The sequence below is a fragment of the Cryptomeria japonica genome, chromosome 11, assembly GCF_030272615.1.
Source record: "Cryptomeria japonica chromosome 11, Sugi_1.0, whole genome shotgun sequence".
Taxonomy (NCBI): domain Eukaryota; kingdom Viridiplantae; phylum Streptophyta; class Pinopsida; order Cupressales; family Cupressaceae; genus Cryptomeria; species Cryptomeria japonica.
Window position 1 is genome coordinate 642722638 of NC_081415.1, and position 17052 is coordinate 642739689.

The window sequence follows — 17052 nt, forward strand, 5'->3', positions numbered from 1 at the left end:
TTGAATCGTGCAAGTAGACTGTGTGGTCCTAGCATATTTGGGAAATCTTCTAATAATTGAGTGATTAGTGGTAGGCTTTGTATTACTGCAGTTACTTGTAGTTTAAAGGATTATGAATTTATATTTGAAGACTTTGAGTTGCAAGTTAAGTTTCTAATTATTTGTAATAATCAGTTTGAGTTAGTATTACATTCAAGGGAGACTTTGTGCTACTTGATAGTAAGTTTTAGTTTAGTTTGTTAGATTCGTTGTTCTTTCCTTTAAGTATCTAAAGAGATAGAGGAATTGTAACAAGGTAGAGGGAGAATACACAGACTCAGAAAAAAGAGAGTTATATGCCCAACACCAACCCACAGATTTTGATTTCTTATTAATTAGAGAAGAAATTTCAAAGGGAACCTCCCCTTGATGAGAGGAGAGATTAATTTCTCAACATAGCTGTGTGTGAATCATATATTTTGTCATTGGTACTCTGGTGACAAAATATTCACCCAACAGGCATCAACGGTATGGGCACTTAAATATGCACGATCTTTTTCAGCTTGTTTGTGAAGATCTTGTCATCAGATTGCAAGAGATCCAAACCCATAACCTTGGAGTTTGCATAGCATGTCAGGCTAGGAAACAACATTGGACTCCCTCTTCAGATGGCGACTCCTGGAGAGCTTCTAAGGTACTTCAACTGGTCCATGCTGATATTTTTGGACCTATGGCTACTCCTTCTGTTACTGGGTCCAGGTATTTTCTACTTTTTGTTGATGATTTTAGTAGAAAAATGTGGGTGTATTTTCTTCATCAGAAATTAGAAATGTTTTGCTGTGTTTTAGAAGTTCAAAGCATTAGTAGAAAAAGAGTTTGGTAATCCTATTATTACTCTTCGGTCTGATAATGGGGGAGAATTCTGTTCTTCTACTTTCTCTCATTTCTGTGAACATGGCATCAAGCGCCAACTCACTACACCCTACATCCCTCAGCAAAATGGTGTCGTTGAGCGGAGAAACCGCACGATTACCGAAATGGCGCGGTCTATGCTTAAACACAAGAGTGTTCCAAAGAAATTTTGGGCTGAAGCAGTTAACATTGCAGTCTATCTTCTGAATCGGTCTCCTACTGTGGCTGTGAATAATAAGACTCCAGAAGAGGCCTGGTTAGGCCTCAAGCCCAAAGTTAGTCACCGGAAGGTTTTTGGCTCCACTGCTTTTGTTTGGATCCCTGATGCTAAGCGCACCAAGTTGGATGCCAAGAGCCAAAAACTCATGCTCACCGACTATAGTGATAATCTTAAGTCCTATCGAATGATTGACATCGAGACAGGTCGTCTCATCTTCAATCGTGATGTGGTTTTTGATGAGGGTCGAGGACCATTTCAGCTCTCTCCTCTAGTTGTGGATTCTGAGGATCAGCCTTTGAAGGCTTCGGATTTAGGTGTCTGTCTTCCATTAGGTCCACCTGATGGGAGGGCTCCAACTGTTCCAACTCTTGCACCTACACCAATTCCATCTCCTGCAGGATCACCTAGACACACAGCTGCACCACTTGACTTTCCTGAGGATTCATCTGATCTTTTGTTAAATGAATCTGATCCTGTTCCACTTCCTGCATCTGATGTTGGCACTTCTACTCTCCGGTGTAAATGGTGGGCTAAGACACTTGCTGATCTTCATGATGATGAGCTCATCGAGGGTAATGTGCAACATAGCTTTTTCCTTCACAGTTCGTTCGTAGACACCTCTACTTGGTTTGTCTTAGTGGGTAATTCTTTGGGAGGTAGCGTGCTCTTTTTAAAAGATCTCTTTGATAGCATAGGAGATGCTTCCTTGGAACTCAATCTGTTTGTAGTCATTGAATCTTCATAGTTCAAGGCTCTTTTTATGGCTTCTTGCAATGAGCTTGGATCAAATGCCCTTACTAAACCTTTAAAGGGTTCAGCTAGGCCTTCCATTAAAAAGACTATAAGCCTTCTATCTGACATATACATCAAAAATCATTATTGTAAGCCTCTGAAATTCCACTATAGGTGTGCCAACTCTCTTAAATGAGTTTCTGGATCCCTCCTAAACTTTCTATCAATCTTTGGCTGAAGTCGTCCAAGGTGGTCATTGAATCATGCCCTTGGGTTACCATGCTATGGTACCACCATACATGAGCCACTCCTTTAGATGCAAGGTGGTAAATTTGATGGCCTCTTCTTCAAACATTGGATTGAAGGAAAAATGTGTCTAATTTTTGCAACCAAGCCCTTGCTAAGGAATTACCGACACCATCAAAAGTAGGAGTGGCGATTTTTCCCAAATGGTGCTGAATGTAAAATTCCTTACTGGATTAAATGTTTATGACTAGATTATGCAGAGATGTTTTGTTTAACTTAGGCGGTTGCTCATTGAGATGTATATGAATTTCATTCATTGATATATATTGAGCAGACCAACATTAACTTTCAAGCCTACTGAACATTTTACCATTTATTGATCAGACATTATACACATTCAACATAGTATAATCAAATGTTCATGGTGCACCTGTTAGTCGTGGGGTTGGCAGTGCCAAAGATCATTGCGATAATCCTTCAAAAGAACCTCCGTATGCCCATTGATTGTCACGTGGAAATACACCTGTGGATGCCAATGCTTCACCACCCAAACTCCATCCCACTGTTCTTCTATGGAATACCACTGCGTGTAGTTTGCAATACCACGCGGTAGGGAATCGATCTGCACTCCCGCCACAGCCACTGCAGTGAATGCCAACGCTTCTCCACTCGATATCGGCCTCTTAGCCACGACAAACAAAATGATAATGTTGTCTCCTCTGCGCTGGGACACCACACCCTGTCACGGCATTAAATTGGTATAATTTGGGAACTCCATGGCGTATATCAACCCGACTCCACTTCACCGTTTACGTAGCCTCCACAATAAACCAGTTATCACGGTTTTCGCAGTTGAATGACAACACACATATACCATGCGTGGTCTGCGATATTTACCCATATCAACTCCCTCCAATGCCGTTAATATTCTCCCAATCGGTGTGTATGTTACACACGCCTATGCAATTTCTTTCCAAAACTCCAGTAGGCCAGTTGATGGCTTGCGAAAGGAATTTCCTAATCAAGTGTTGATATCTCAATGATAATCAACTTTCACTTCCAGGTTTGTTTTAATAAAATCCCATGTTCCTCCTTATGCACCAATCCTCATTTTAAAGAACAGAAACGGGTAAAATTCTCGTAGAAACCAACTCCCACCAACTCCTGCAGATTGGATAATTAAATAATAGTTTAAACAAAGTATTTAGGCAACTAATATTTAAGTTTAATCTTTATTGAGAAATCAAAGAACTCTTATTATGATATATTAGTCAATATTAGTACTAATATAAAATAAGGAAAGTTCACTTTATTTATGGTTAATACCAAATAGTATTAATTTGACGGGGACATTACAGTCTCCCTTGCCTCGTGTTGCTTGCCCTCAAGCAACTCCAAAACTTGTTCATTTTCCCAGGTGGCATCATCCCGAGACAGATTTTTCCATTTGATGAGGTATTCCCTGATAGTTCTGTTCCGTAGTTGCCTGTCCTGTGTATCCAAAATTACTTCTGGAATCATTTCAAGCTTCCCCTCATCATTCAAAGGAGGTAAATCTCTGGAAACTGACACATGCTGCCCCAAAGCTTTCTTGAGACAAGATACATGAAATACATTGTGTATCTTGCTATCCACTGGTAATTCAAGTTAATAGGCTACTGCACCAACCTTCCGGACTACCTGATATGGACCATAAAACCGAGGTTTTAATTTTTCAGATCCACTACGTTTGAGAGAAGATTGTCGATAAGGTTGCAACTTGAGAAATACCAAATCTCCTACTTCGAAATGACGTTCAACTCGCTTTTTATTTGCATAGAGTTTTTGTTGATTCTGAGCACATTGCAAATTCTCCTTAAGGGCTGACAAAATTTCTTGGTTTTCTTGAAGCTAGTCACAAGGTTTAGGTACATTGCTCTGCTCAAAAGCAAGGTCAAGAAAAGAGAGTACATCATAGCCATATAATGCTTTGAAAGGAGACATACCAATTGACATATGAAAGGTAGTATTATAGCAATATTCACCCAAATATAACCACTGAACCCAAGCTTTCTGATGACCGGCTACATAGTTACGAAGGTAACCTTCGATCCCTTGTTCACTATTTCTGTCTGTCCATCGGTTTGCGGATGATAGCTGGTACTATGATTCAACTCTGTACCTGTCAATCTGAAAAGCTCCCCCCAAAATATGCTCAAAAACCTGTTATCTCTATCACTGATTATAGTCTTTGGTAAACCATATAAACGAAAGATCTCTTTGAAGAATAACTCTGCAAACTGAACTGCTGTAAATTCTTTAGTGATAGAAAAGAAGTGTGCAAATTTAGTTAATCTGTCAACCACAACAAAAATACAATCTTTACCTTGGGGCCTCGGTAAACCTATGATAAAATCCATTGATATACTTTCCCATTTCTGATTTGGTGTAGGTAGTGGCTGTAATAACCTTGTGGGGTAGGTTTGCTCTGCTTTATTTTGTTGACAAGTGGTGCATTCCTTGATATAGCGTAGAACATTGTTTTTTAATCCTTTCCAAGTGAACCTTTCTCTTACCTGTCGATACGTTTTGAAGTATCCAGGATGCCCTACTATAGGTATATCGTGTATAGCTTGGAAGATTTTTGCTTTCAACTTCGAACCTGGAATTAAATAAATCCTGTCCTTGTAATAGATAACATCATTAACAACTTTATATTTGTCATCTTGTATATTACCATCTAGCAAATCACATGCAAAAGAATCCTTTGAATATTCAACTAGCAATAAAGATTTTCAATCAGCTGTTACTACAGAAAATGCATTGATTTCAGGCCTTCTAGATAGTGTGTCTGCAACAACATTATTTTTACCCTTTACATATTCAGTCTCAAAATCATAAGCTTGGATCTTGCTGATCCATTTCTGCTGTCTGTCATTTAAATCTTTTTGTCCCAAGAAATATCTGAGACTATTATGGTCAGTTTTCACCACAAATCTGCTACCAACCAAATACTGTCTAAATTTTGTTAATGCATGCATGATTGCCAACATTTCTTTATCATAGATAGAATACAATTTCTCAAGCTTATTAAGTTTCCTGCTTTCATAAACTATAGGATGTTTGTTTTGCATTAAAACTGCCCCTATTCCATCACCAGAAGCATCGCATTCCAATACAAAAGGCTGATTAAAATTTGGAAGAGCAAGTACTGGGCAAGAACTCATTACCTCTTTGAGTTTCTCAAATACCTGTTTAGCTTCTTCAGTACATCGGAAAGCCCCTTTTTTGGTAAGATTTGTCAAGCCCCAAGCTGTGAAAAACCTCTGACAAACCTCCTGTAATAACTGCATAAACCAAAGAATCCTCTTAATTCTGTAAGATTCCGTGGTGGTGGCCAATCCAAGATGGCTTTTATCTTTTCTTGATGGACTTGTACCCCTGTTGCACTGATCATATGCCCTAAATGCAAAATTTCAATCATTCCAAATTCACATTTAGAGGCCTTTGCATATAGTGATTGAGATTCCATAATACCAAGAACTATGTCAATATGTTTCAAATGCTCTTCCCAAGTTTTGCTATAAATCAATATATGATCAAAGAACACTAGCAAAAATTTCCTTAGCTCTTTGTTAAAGATATGATTCATACAGGACTGAAATGTTGCCGGAGCATTTGTTAGACCAAACGGCATAACCAAGAATTCATAATGACCATAATGACAACGAAAAGTAGTTTTATGATGTCTTGTTCTCTTAACTTAATCTGATGATAGCCTGATCTCAAATCAATTTTAGAGAAATAAACAACACCATGCAATTCATCTAACAATTCATCAATTCGAGGGATTGGATACCTGTTTTTGATTGTTTTCTTGTTAAGAGCTTTGTAATCAATACACATACGAAGAGTTCCATCCTTCTTTTTTACCAACACTACAGATGATACAAAAGAACTAGAACTAGGTCGGATATGCCCCATATCCAATAATTCCTTAATTGCCTTTTCTATTTCATCCCTGAATGTTTTAGGGTGTCTATAAGGAGTAGTGATAACTGGTTTAGCACCTTCTTCTAATTCAATAGTATGTTCAAATCCTATATCAGGTGGGACTCCTGGAGGAATATCACTAAAAACCAAATGATGTGAATCTAATACTTTTAACAAATCATCTTGATAAGATTTAGATTCAAAGCCTGATACCTTGTTGGAGATTAAACATTGTGCTGACCATGCCACATCTCCATGTCTGAAAATAGCCTCCATTCTTTTAGCACTAACGATCCTGGGACCACTGTTAGACATACCAGGAAAGACTACCTTCTTATCATCAATTTTAAAAGAGAATTCGATTCTTTTAAAACTATGTGTATATTCATCTAATGTTTCCATCCACTATATGCCCAAGACAACATTAGTGTCAGTCAAATCAATCACATAAAAATCATCAGTAACAGTGTAATTGCCAAGAGTAATATTTAATTTAGGAACTTTATGAGTACTAGATAAATTAGTTCCACCTACTACTCTAACATCAAATTCATCATGTTTTTCAGTCTGCAAACCCCGTCTTTCCACAAGTGCTGCATCTATAAAATTATGTGTAGAACCACTGTCCAGCATAACAATCACACGTTGTCCATTCAGAACTCTTCTAACTCTGAAAATATTATAATGGGGAGTTCCTGTCATAGATGCTATTACTCCTCCTTGTTTAGTACCTTTTTCTGACTCTGTGTTCTGTGATGCTTGTTCTATGTTAGGATCAACATTCTCTTCATCTTCACTGTCAGACATAACCTCAATATAATGAATTTTTCCCTTTCCTAAACATCTATGTCCAGGCTGCCATGCTTCACTACAACTGAAACATAGTTTTTTCCTTCTCAGCTCTTCCCTTTCCTCCTTATCTAACCTGGTTTTAGGGAAATTATCTTTGTTGAAAGGTTGTTTGTCTTTTTCTGGTTTAAGAGGTGGTCTTTTATTAAAAAAATTTCCTTTTGAAGATGGTTCTAATTCTCTTGCTCTTTTGACAGTTGTTTGTAAGGTAAGGGGGTTTAAGGACTTAACCCAACCTTTGAGGGAATTAGACAATCCATCTATAACTATTACAATCTTATGTCTTTCTGAAATCTCAGTAACTAAGACTACCAATTTTTCAAATTCAGAAATATACTGCTCAACAGTTCCAGTTTGCTTAAGTTGAGTCAAATCTTTAAGATATAATTCAGGATCTTTAGAATCAAACCTATCAATAAGTTTCTCAGTGAACTCAACATAAGTACCTATCAAATTATGACTTAAGGTTATTTGCCCATGATGCCACCATTCATGTGCTACACCGTCAAGATGTAATGTAGCATATTTGATTGCTTCCTCTTCCAACATAGGGTTTAACTGGAAGTATGTGTCTAATATTTGCACCCATGCCTGAGCAGTTGTTTTACCTGTTCCATCAAAATAAGGAATGGACATTTTTCCAATTTTCCTTTGCAATTCACTGTTGTTTCCTTGCTGTCCTCTTGGCCTATGTTTCATTTTGACTTCTAAATATTCTCTAAATGTCATTGTTGATTTGAATTCTTCTCCAAAACCTAACCAATCCTGATGTATTTCTTTTTGTATTTCTCTTATTGTAGGTTCATTTTCAGGCGGCTGGTTTCTAGCAGTAAATTTAGGCATAAATGGTCTAGCTGTTCCTGTTCTTTTTGGCTGATTATTGACTGACTGTTCATCTCTACCCCCATTGTTTTCCCCATTATTTTGATGTTGATTATTCTGTCTTCCATTATTTTGGTGCTGATTTATATTATTAGCCATAAATTGGGTCATCAAGTTGGTCATTCTGTTAACATTATCTTGCATATCTTGCTGACTTCTGATTAATGCAACCAATAGGTCCCTATTGTTATCGGGATCTCCCATGTTGGTTTCGAAAATAAATTCCTCGTCAGTTTCGGTGTGGCTATCCTCAATTTCAAACGGAATAGATAAACTACTCTGTGCAAAGGGAGAGTTTGGAAATCTGTTTTGACGGGCCCTAGTACTTTGGAAATTATAATTTCCCTGGTGCATACTCAAGTGTGCTTTAAGTTTTCATGAAGTCTCAACTCCCTACAGGCTGGCAGGATTCAAAAGCTCTGATACCACTGTAAAATTCCTTACTGGATTAAATGTTTATGATCGGATTATGCAGAGATGTTTTGTTTGACTTAGGCGGTTACTCATTGAGATGTATATGAATTTCATGTTGATATTAATTAGGGAAGGGCGGATTCATATTGCCTTGGGCAACATTGGAATCCGCCCAAAAAGGGGCTGGCCCTTTTTCCCTCAAACATTGCCCTATCCCTCACGCTACATCAACCAAACATTCAACGTGCTGTCCAATAGGGCCAACCCTATTAACAAAGGCAGTTAAAGAGGAAATAATTAAAAGATTATTTCTTTGGGAGGCCGACCTAGCTAAGGGGTTCGCTCCATATAAATAAAGATTAAGATTCATTATTATTCAATCAAGCAAACATAAGCTCTCTCATCCTATGCGAAAATTCTTGTGTCTACATAGTGCGAACTTCAGTCAACTTCAAGCAGCAACCTCATTCACCATTTGAAGATGCGAAATTCACCTTAGGGTACTTGGCAACATTCAGGGTATGCACAACAAATTGATTGGAGGTCTACCAGCCATACATATCCAGCGAAGTACTAATTGAAGGACTGTCAACTTAAGGTCATACACAGCATAATTCTTAGAAGCCTACAATTTGGAGAAGGGAGCAGCAGTATCTATTCTTCATATGACAGCAAGTGAATGTTGAAGGCACCTCTTGGACAGCAACATCTGAATCTGCAAATACAAGAGATAAGTGTTGTAATGATAACATAACTATAATCCATAATCAGATCTAAGGATCTTTTCTGGTTGGGTTTTTCTTCCTAGGAGGTTTTCCCAGGGTAACTGTGTCTTGCTCTCATTTCCTTTCAGTTAAACTAACTAATTAGAAACTAAGTCTAAATTCTAAGTTATGTCAATCTGAAAGTGTTAAAATTAACATTTCATTCATTGATATATATTGAGCAGACCAACATTAACTTTCAAGCCTACTGAACATTTTACCATTTATTGATCAGACATTATAGACATTCAACATAGTATAATCAAATGTTCATGGTGCACCTGTTAGTCGTGGGGTTGGCAGTGCCAAAGATCTTCGCGATAGTCCTCCGGAAGAACCTCCGTATGCCCATTGATTGTCACGTGGAAATACACCTGTGGATGCCAACGCTTCACCACCCGAACTCCATCCCGCTAACGCTTCACCACCCGAACTCCATCCCGCTATTCTTCTATGGAATACCACTGCGTGTAGTTTGCAATACCATGCGGTAGGGAATCGATCTGCACTCCCGCCACAGCCACTGCAGTGAATGCCAACGTTTCTCCACCCGATATCGGCCTCTTAGCCACGGCAAACAAAATGATAATGTCGTCTCCTCTGCGCTGGGACACCACACCCTGTCACGGCATTAAATTGGTATAATCTGGGAACTCCACGGCGTATATCAACCCGGCTCCACTTCATCGTTTACGCAGCCTCCACAATAAACCAGTTCTCACGGTTTCCGCAGTTGAATGACGGCACACATATACCGTGCGTGGTTTGCGATATTTACCCATATCAACTTCCTCCAATGCTGTTAATATTCTCCCAATCGGTGTGTATGTTACACACGCCTATGCAATTTCTTTCCAGAACTCCAGTAGGCCAGTTGATGGCTGGCGAAAGGAATTTCCTAATCAAGTGTTGATATCTCAATGATAATCAACTTTCACTTCCAGGTCTGGTTTGTTTTAATAAAATCCCATGTTCCTCCTTATGTGCCAATCCTCATTTTAAAGAACAGAAACGGGTAAAATTCCCGTAGAAACCAACTCCCACCAACTCCCGCAGATTGGGATAAGTAAATGATAGTTTAAACAAAGTATTTAGGCAACTAATATTTAACTTTAATCTTTATTGAGAAAAATCAAAGAACTCTTATTATGATATATTAGTCAATATTAGTACTAATATAAAATAAGGAAAGTTCACTTTATTTATAATTAATACCAAATAGTATTAATTTGACGGGGACATTACAATGAATGTCTTTTCTTTCTTCATACTTTCTCCTTCTATGCCTAGTCCTTGTCTTCATCTCATAAAATTTGATGAAGGTCATGTCCCTGCGTATGACAACACTTAAGGCATTGTATTGTCATCTCAACTTCCTGGTCAGGTGACTGCTCCTCACTGCTTGCTGCTCCTCTTTCCGTAAATTTGGCCCTTAAAGTTTTCATATTTGCTGAGGTTTGTTCACCACTAGCTGAAGCTTTCTCACCACCAGAATTGCTCCCTTCAGCTCCATTTTGGATAGCTTTTCCAGTACTTAATTGCTGATTCATTCCTCTTAAAAGTTGAACTATCTCCATCATCCTTCATGCTGATTTGGAACTCTTTGATCTTCCTGATCTGCTCTTGATGATTTGCCTCTTGTATTGTCCTTAATGAATGGCTTTGCTGATGTCGACAGACATACAATAAAGTATGCACCGAGTAAACACAACTAGGGCACTCGCCGAAAATCACACCTATGATCTCTTTCATTTGCCTTATCATTCGCTAACACCTGGAATAGCAGTTGGGACAAAGTGGTGAGTAGATTTGAAGCAGATAACAATGCACAGAGTGGGGGCGATGTCCTGCCCAGGTTCACTTTCTAGGATTTTCGTCTTAGAAAAGCAAAGAAATGCGTTGGATTCCCAAATAAGCGATGCATAGCTAATCATAGCAGCTCTTATAAATACCTGCTCCTTATGTTGGCTTCAAAAGTGTAACTGCCATAAGAGGAAACTGTCACTAACAAGACAGGTGAAAAAAATATTTAATAATTATAATTTTTATTTTATTTAAAATAATAGCAAATAAAGGGGCCGATTCAGATTTAATCGGGGACATCACAAAGGAAATAGCTGGTATAAAACTATGTGACCAGTCCGTTGGGTGGAACCCTTGGGTTAGGGTTTGGTTGCCTTGGATGTGGGTTTGGATCTGATCCGCCTATGGGGCCACCTAGGATCTCGCATTTCACATGCAGGTCCATTCTGGGTGAGCTCATGGTGAATTTGGTGGGTACTCATGCATGTGTATTTCGTTGGTTTTTAATTTTTTTTTATTTTTTTCTTAATTTAAAATGAAATTCGCCTCCAAACCCTTAAACATTGTTTAGCAGCTTCCAGGTGGTGGGGGTTATAGTTGGATTTATAGTGAATGTAATGTTAGATATTCAAGCTCATATAGTTGAGTGAAAGGCCATTTGTGCAAAATTCTCGGGAATAGGCATCAAATTTTACCTAGACAAAGGTGGTAAAGGATTTCTTGAATCACAAATCTTGGCATATATTGATGAGCAATGAAAAGTAAATCAAGCATTAGGTTGTAAATCAAATCATCCTTTGTTAAAGAAAGGATCTCAAAGGACGAAACCCCCTCCATCGCCTTATAAACTTCAACCTACAAAGATCCACTCATTTTTGTATGCACTTGAAGGACCAGTTATTTAAACACATGAGAGATCAAAGGGATCGTTCGAAATGGCATTTCAAAACAAGCCTTGAGAGATTGCCGATTAACACAGTGAGGTGTCTTTAAGTGAATGACTTGGCATTCAATTGTGTTTGCTCACCATTTTATTAACAAATGGTGAAAGAAATCAATGAGGCGCTCCAAAAGGGTACATGGGCTTGGGTTTTGAGAAGCATATCACCTTATTGGAAAAGAAGTTTGTAGAGGAGCCCTTGAACCCATAAGGGAATCGTGGGCCGAAACAAGGTTGTCCGTCGTTTTTAATGGATGGAAAGATGCAAGAAATTTTTCATTGATCAATGTTATTGCATTGTCCCCTAAAGGTGCAATGTTTTTGAGAGCAGTGGATTGTGAATGGGAGGTGAAATATTGTCAAACCATTAAATAAGTGTCATTCCCACATTTTTTTGGACACCTTGTGTTGGCCACACCCTCAACCTTATGCTACAAAAAAATGGCATAAAAAATGATTGGATCAAACATGTGTATGGTGAATTACAATAGTCACTTCTCGCTTATTTAGTGGAGTGCAGTTGCACAAGCACAATCGCTTTAAACTTATTTGATGGAGTGTGCAATTACAAAAAGAAGCAAATATGAAACCATTGCTGGTACTACCATCCAGGGTATTACAAGATATCAAATAAATTACAGAACATTATTTAGAAAGTTAAATTGCTGATATGTAGTAATGTAAAGTTCTGATCGCAAATGCAGCCTGCACAACAACCCAAAATAAATTAAATAACATGAATAAACAATGTACTCAAGTACCCAACAAAGATATACCTCTGATAGATGATAATATTGGCCAATATAGGTCTGCTAACACTTTTTCTTGCTGGTAAACTGGCAAATCAGAACTGAACCTCTGTTGATAATATTAAAACAATATTATATTTATTCTATAATGGTCATCTTAAGTTCTTTTTAGAGTCTTAAAGTTAGTCAGGTAGTCTCTATTTTTGGTGTTACTTGTAACTCCAGTTAACGATTGTTTCTTTTAGAAACATTGTCTTGTAATCTCTATTTAAGGAGACATTGTCTCCTTTGTTAATACATCGATTATTTGAACAGATAACACAGGAAACACTGCATAGAACCATATCGACACTACTCAACTGAAACAACAACTAGTACACATTCCGAAGTCCTCTAATCTCACCAAAAGTCACTGGGAACAGCTATTTTCACAATTTTATCACTTAGGGCGAAATTATGTATTTGGTACATTTTTGTTTATGTGAACTTGGGGTGCTTGGGTAGGAACCTTGGGCAAACTCAGGCTGCTCCTGTTGCAGAACCAGTACTTGGACCAGTTCAATACGGGATCAGGAGCCCACTGGAGTGTGCCTGGTAACATCGTATGTATAGATTGAAGGTTGTTATTATATCATTTCATAAAACTGTTGAAGATCAATAGTGCACATGCAAGAAAGGATTTTTTTGCAGATATGTTAGTATTATGTAGGAGTTAGCTACTTTAAATAGATTGATGATGAGTATTTCATGAAATAAAAGACACTGGAATGGAATTCAACGTTATTGAAGACAGAGGGGGGTGGAAAATCACAGGATATTTCCAGAGTTTTAGTGTGTCTAATTCTAGGGTATTTACAACAATGATATGTTAAGAAGAGTAGGGAAATGCTGGATAAATACTATTTTTAGAGTACTATCATTAGCAACTTTAGTTCAGGCTATCAAATAAAGAATTCAAATGGAAAATAGTATGTAAGCATCTGGTCTTTGCTTGTGGATGTAATTTTTTTTGAGATGCTATTATTGAATGATTGAAAAGCCTTGCAGTTATGTATGGTCTGAATTTGAGAAATTTGTTTGATGCAAATCATTTTTATTTGATCAGATGAAGTTGAGACTGTCTCAACTTCATTTCTTTTGATTTTAAGATTAGTAATTATGCCGAAGGCATAAAATACTCACTTAAGGATGCAAAACATCTGTCAATAAAACCTAGAAGCATTTAATTTGACGTGTTTGTGACACTTAATGCATTAAAAATTAAAAAAAGTTAATTTATTCTTATTTTTTAATTATATATTATTTTATCTTCACTTTCATCTCTCAACTCCCACTCACTTTGAGTTTAACTGATCAATCAATTTTGTCTATCTTCATCATGCAATCAGTTATTTTTGTAATTATCTCAATCAATTCATCCAAGGATAATAGTAATAGTAATACTAATGGTAACAGTAATATAATTTATGATGATGATGATGACAATAGCGGAGGTGGATGTCTTGATGATGATGATGATGTCTTATTAGATTTTCTTGCCTTTTTAAAGTGGAATAATGAACAAATATGATATCTTTGGCATAGGTATACTATTTATTTCTTATAATGTTTTAAAACTGAAGCTGTGTTTTTAAGAATCTCAATAAAATTATATACTAACTGCAATAAATGGAATACACATATTTATTTGCTTGAGGTCAACAATGGTTACTTAACTATTCTGAATAAGAACAATAAAGCTCATTATTAATGTCAAGAGTGCCATTACAGGCATCTGAGATATTTCAATTGGACATGGAAAACTGAAAATGCTTATTTTCCTTTTAGATTTTCACAGCTATTTATACTTCTCATGAATGTTATTCTTGTAGTATGGATGATCTAGACAGTTATGGATTTTGTTGATCAGTTCAGTCTTGTTTGTCTCACGTAAGTTTGTTTCTTGGATATGTAATGTATTTTAATTGCATGCAATAAGGGTTTTATACTTTAATGTTGCATTAGCTATAGAAACCTATGGAATGTTAAGCTTTGCTATATGTATGGATGCACTAGAAATTTTGATCCATTTTATAAATGCACTGGCAGCTTGTTGGGCATTTCTTGGAGGAAATGTGTGTGAATCCTTCCTTCATCATCAATCATCCCCAGATCATGAGCCCTCTTGCAAAGTGGCACAGAGACAGACCAGAATTGACTGAGAGATTTGAACTATTCGTGAATAAGCACGAGGTATATCAGCCAGCTGCTTATTTTGAATTTTGGTTTATTAATTAATAGATTTCATTGGTAGTGTGTGGATGGAATTCATCAGTTTCTATTAATGGGGTGAGGAAAAGATTCATTCTTAAAAGTACACAAGATGAATAAAGTTCATACTGTTGCATTTTTTTTTAACCCTAGCGGGTGTATCTAATGATCAAATTCTACAGAGTGAAAGACTGGTTAGATATTGTTGGTTCAAAGAACAAGGCTTGTTGCATATGCTTTGGTTTGAAGCTTAATTTTTTATCTTTGCTATATGAAATGTTATATTTGTCTTTTGCAGTTGTGCAACGCATATACTGAACTTAATGACCCTGTTGTCCAGCGTGAGCGCTTTGCAGATCAGCTCAAGGTACCCTGATTTTCTCTAACTAGCTTGCTTCTGTATCCATTGCCTTAATTTTGGGCTTAACCTTGAGAATCATTGGTTTTTTGAATTATCTATACTGCATATATGGTAAATTACGGTAAATATTTATAGTGTGACCTTTGGCTGCATTTTTATTGTGCTAGGCAATTTTGTGATTACATGCTAATATAAGTTACCAATTCCAATTCTTCCTTAAGCTTTCAATTACCTTAGAGTGCATTGATTGTTATATATGATGAGAATGTATTTGTCATTCTAGATTGAAACCTGTTTTGAAGGAAGACATATATGTTTCAATAAATGGACAATTACCTTTATCTATCATTTAAAGCAAGTTTCTTTGAAGTCTTTAAAGGGAGCTGGAGTGATCTGATACTTTTACTTGCAATATTTTAATATCCGATTCATGTGAAATGGTACATAATGATCATTACATGTTATGGTCCACTGCACTCCTTTAAAATTGTCAAAATTACATTTGTAGGAGTCATCTATTCAAGATTACCACAATTTTTTTTTTCTCAATCAGTGAGAATTCTGTTTGTTTTGTTACTGATCAATCTTGAACCAGGATATGCATTGAAGTTTTGCATATGCCATGATATGCTTCTCACCTTTGTGCATCTCATAATAAATAAGTTTTCAATTGCTGTATAATCCTTGTTTGCAATAGACACTGATCTGGTGTTAGTCGAAGAGGTTTCAACCTATAGGTTTGAGCCCCAATATCGGGAGGCAAAAACTACTGTGAAGGCCCTCGCTGGGCTCGTGTGCTCGTGGGCTTCGTGCCCTTGTCGTTCTACTATTCTTGCAAGTCTGGACTTCCATTAAAAAAAAAGGATATGATAGTTAGATACTTCACTCTTGTCTTTCTGTTTATAAGTTTAATTTTTTTTAAATAATCATTTAAATAAGCTTAAAAATATAATACCATTAAAAAAAATATAAAATTTGTGAAAAAAATTATTGCATGTATACGAGCAACTATTCTGATAAAAGAGAGAAAATTAAATTTATAGACACTCTCTAAAGTTCTAATTACTAACATACATATTGTTACCAATTTTCTATTAAAAGAAATAGAATAGTGAAACAAAAAGAGATAAATAATTGATCGAAATCTCTTATCAACTAGGATAAATATAAACACTCAATGGACAACATCATTCTTTTATTATTGTTTTACTTTCGTTGTTTTATAGTAAAAATACTTCTCAACAATTTATAAAGAGAAGAAACTTTAAATAATGTATATATAATTATATCTTACATTTTTATTGTAACACGATAGTAGATGGGACAAATCTTAAAAATATATGAGACATAGATACACTAAGGTGTGATGGAATAGCACCCACAAATCTATTATAGCTCAAATTAAAGTTATCAATTTTTCTCAACCTATCCAATAAATGAATCATGTCACTAAAAATATTATAAATAAATCTAATTTACCTAATTTTTTCAAGCTATTCAAGGAATGGGATATTGATGGCATAACATCCATAAGCCTATAAAAATGAACTTTATGCAAAGCCTATGGTTGCTTTAAAAGCAAGTATACATGAGATAAACCTTATTGAGTTTTGACATGGCCACCAACTCCCCAATATATACCTCAAACCCCAATTGCTTGCATATAAATCTCAACCTTTGATAACCATGGTTGGCATGAAATGGTAAGGTGGATTCCCAAATTCATTAAGAATATATATTAGATTGGACATCAAAAAATTAATCACTAAATATTGGGTAACCTTACAAACAAAAGTTCACAATAAACCCTAGATTGTTTTCACTTAATTAAACAAGACTTTGAACAACCCCAATAGATTGATTCACTAGAAAAGCGTAACATCATAAACATGAAAACGAGTAAAAATTGCACAAATTACTTTGATTCTTTAAATATCTTACAGAAGCCATCAATTATATCTCATCCTTGGTATCTTGGG

General features: G+C 36.4%; 1 protein-coding gene across 1 annotated transcript in view; it reads left to right on the plus strand.

Moving 5' to 3' along the window:
* LOC131055871 (lysine--tRNA ligase) overlaps nt 1-17052 on the plus strand; it is a 67102-nt gene that overhangs the window by 25145 nt on the left and 24905 nt on the right. Inside the window, exons 13-14 of the mRNA XM_057990190.2 lie at nt 14551-14694; nt 15011-15079. Coding sequence (XP_057846173.2) covers nt 14551-14694; nt 15011-15079 — 213 coding nt within the window. The remainder of the gene's footprint in view (nt 1-14550; nt 14695-15010; nt 15080-17052) is intronic.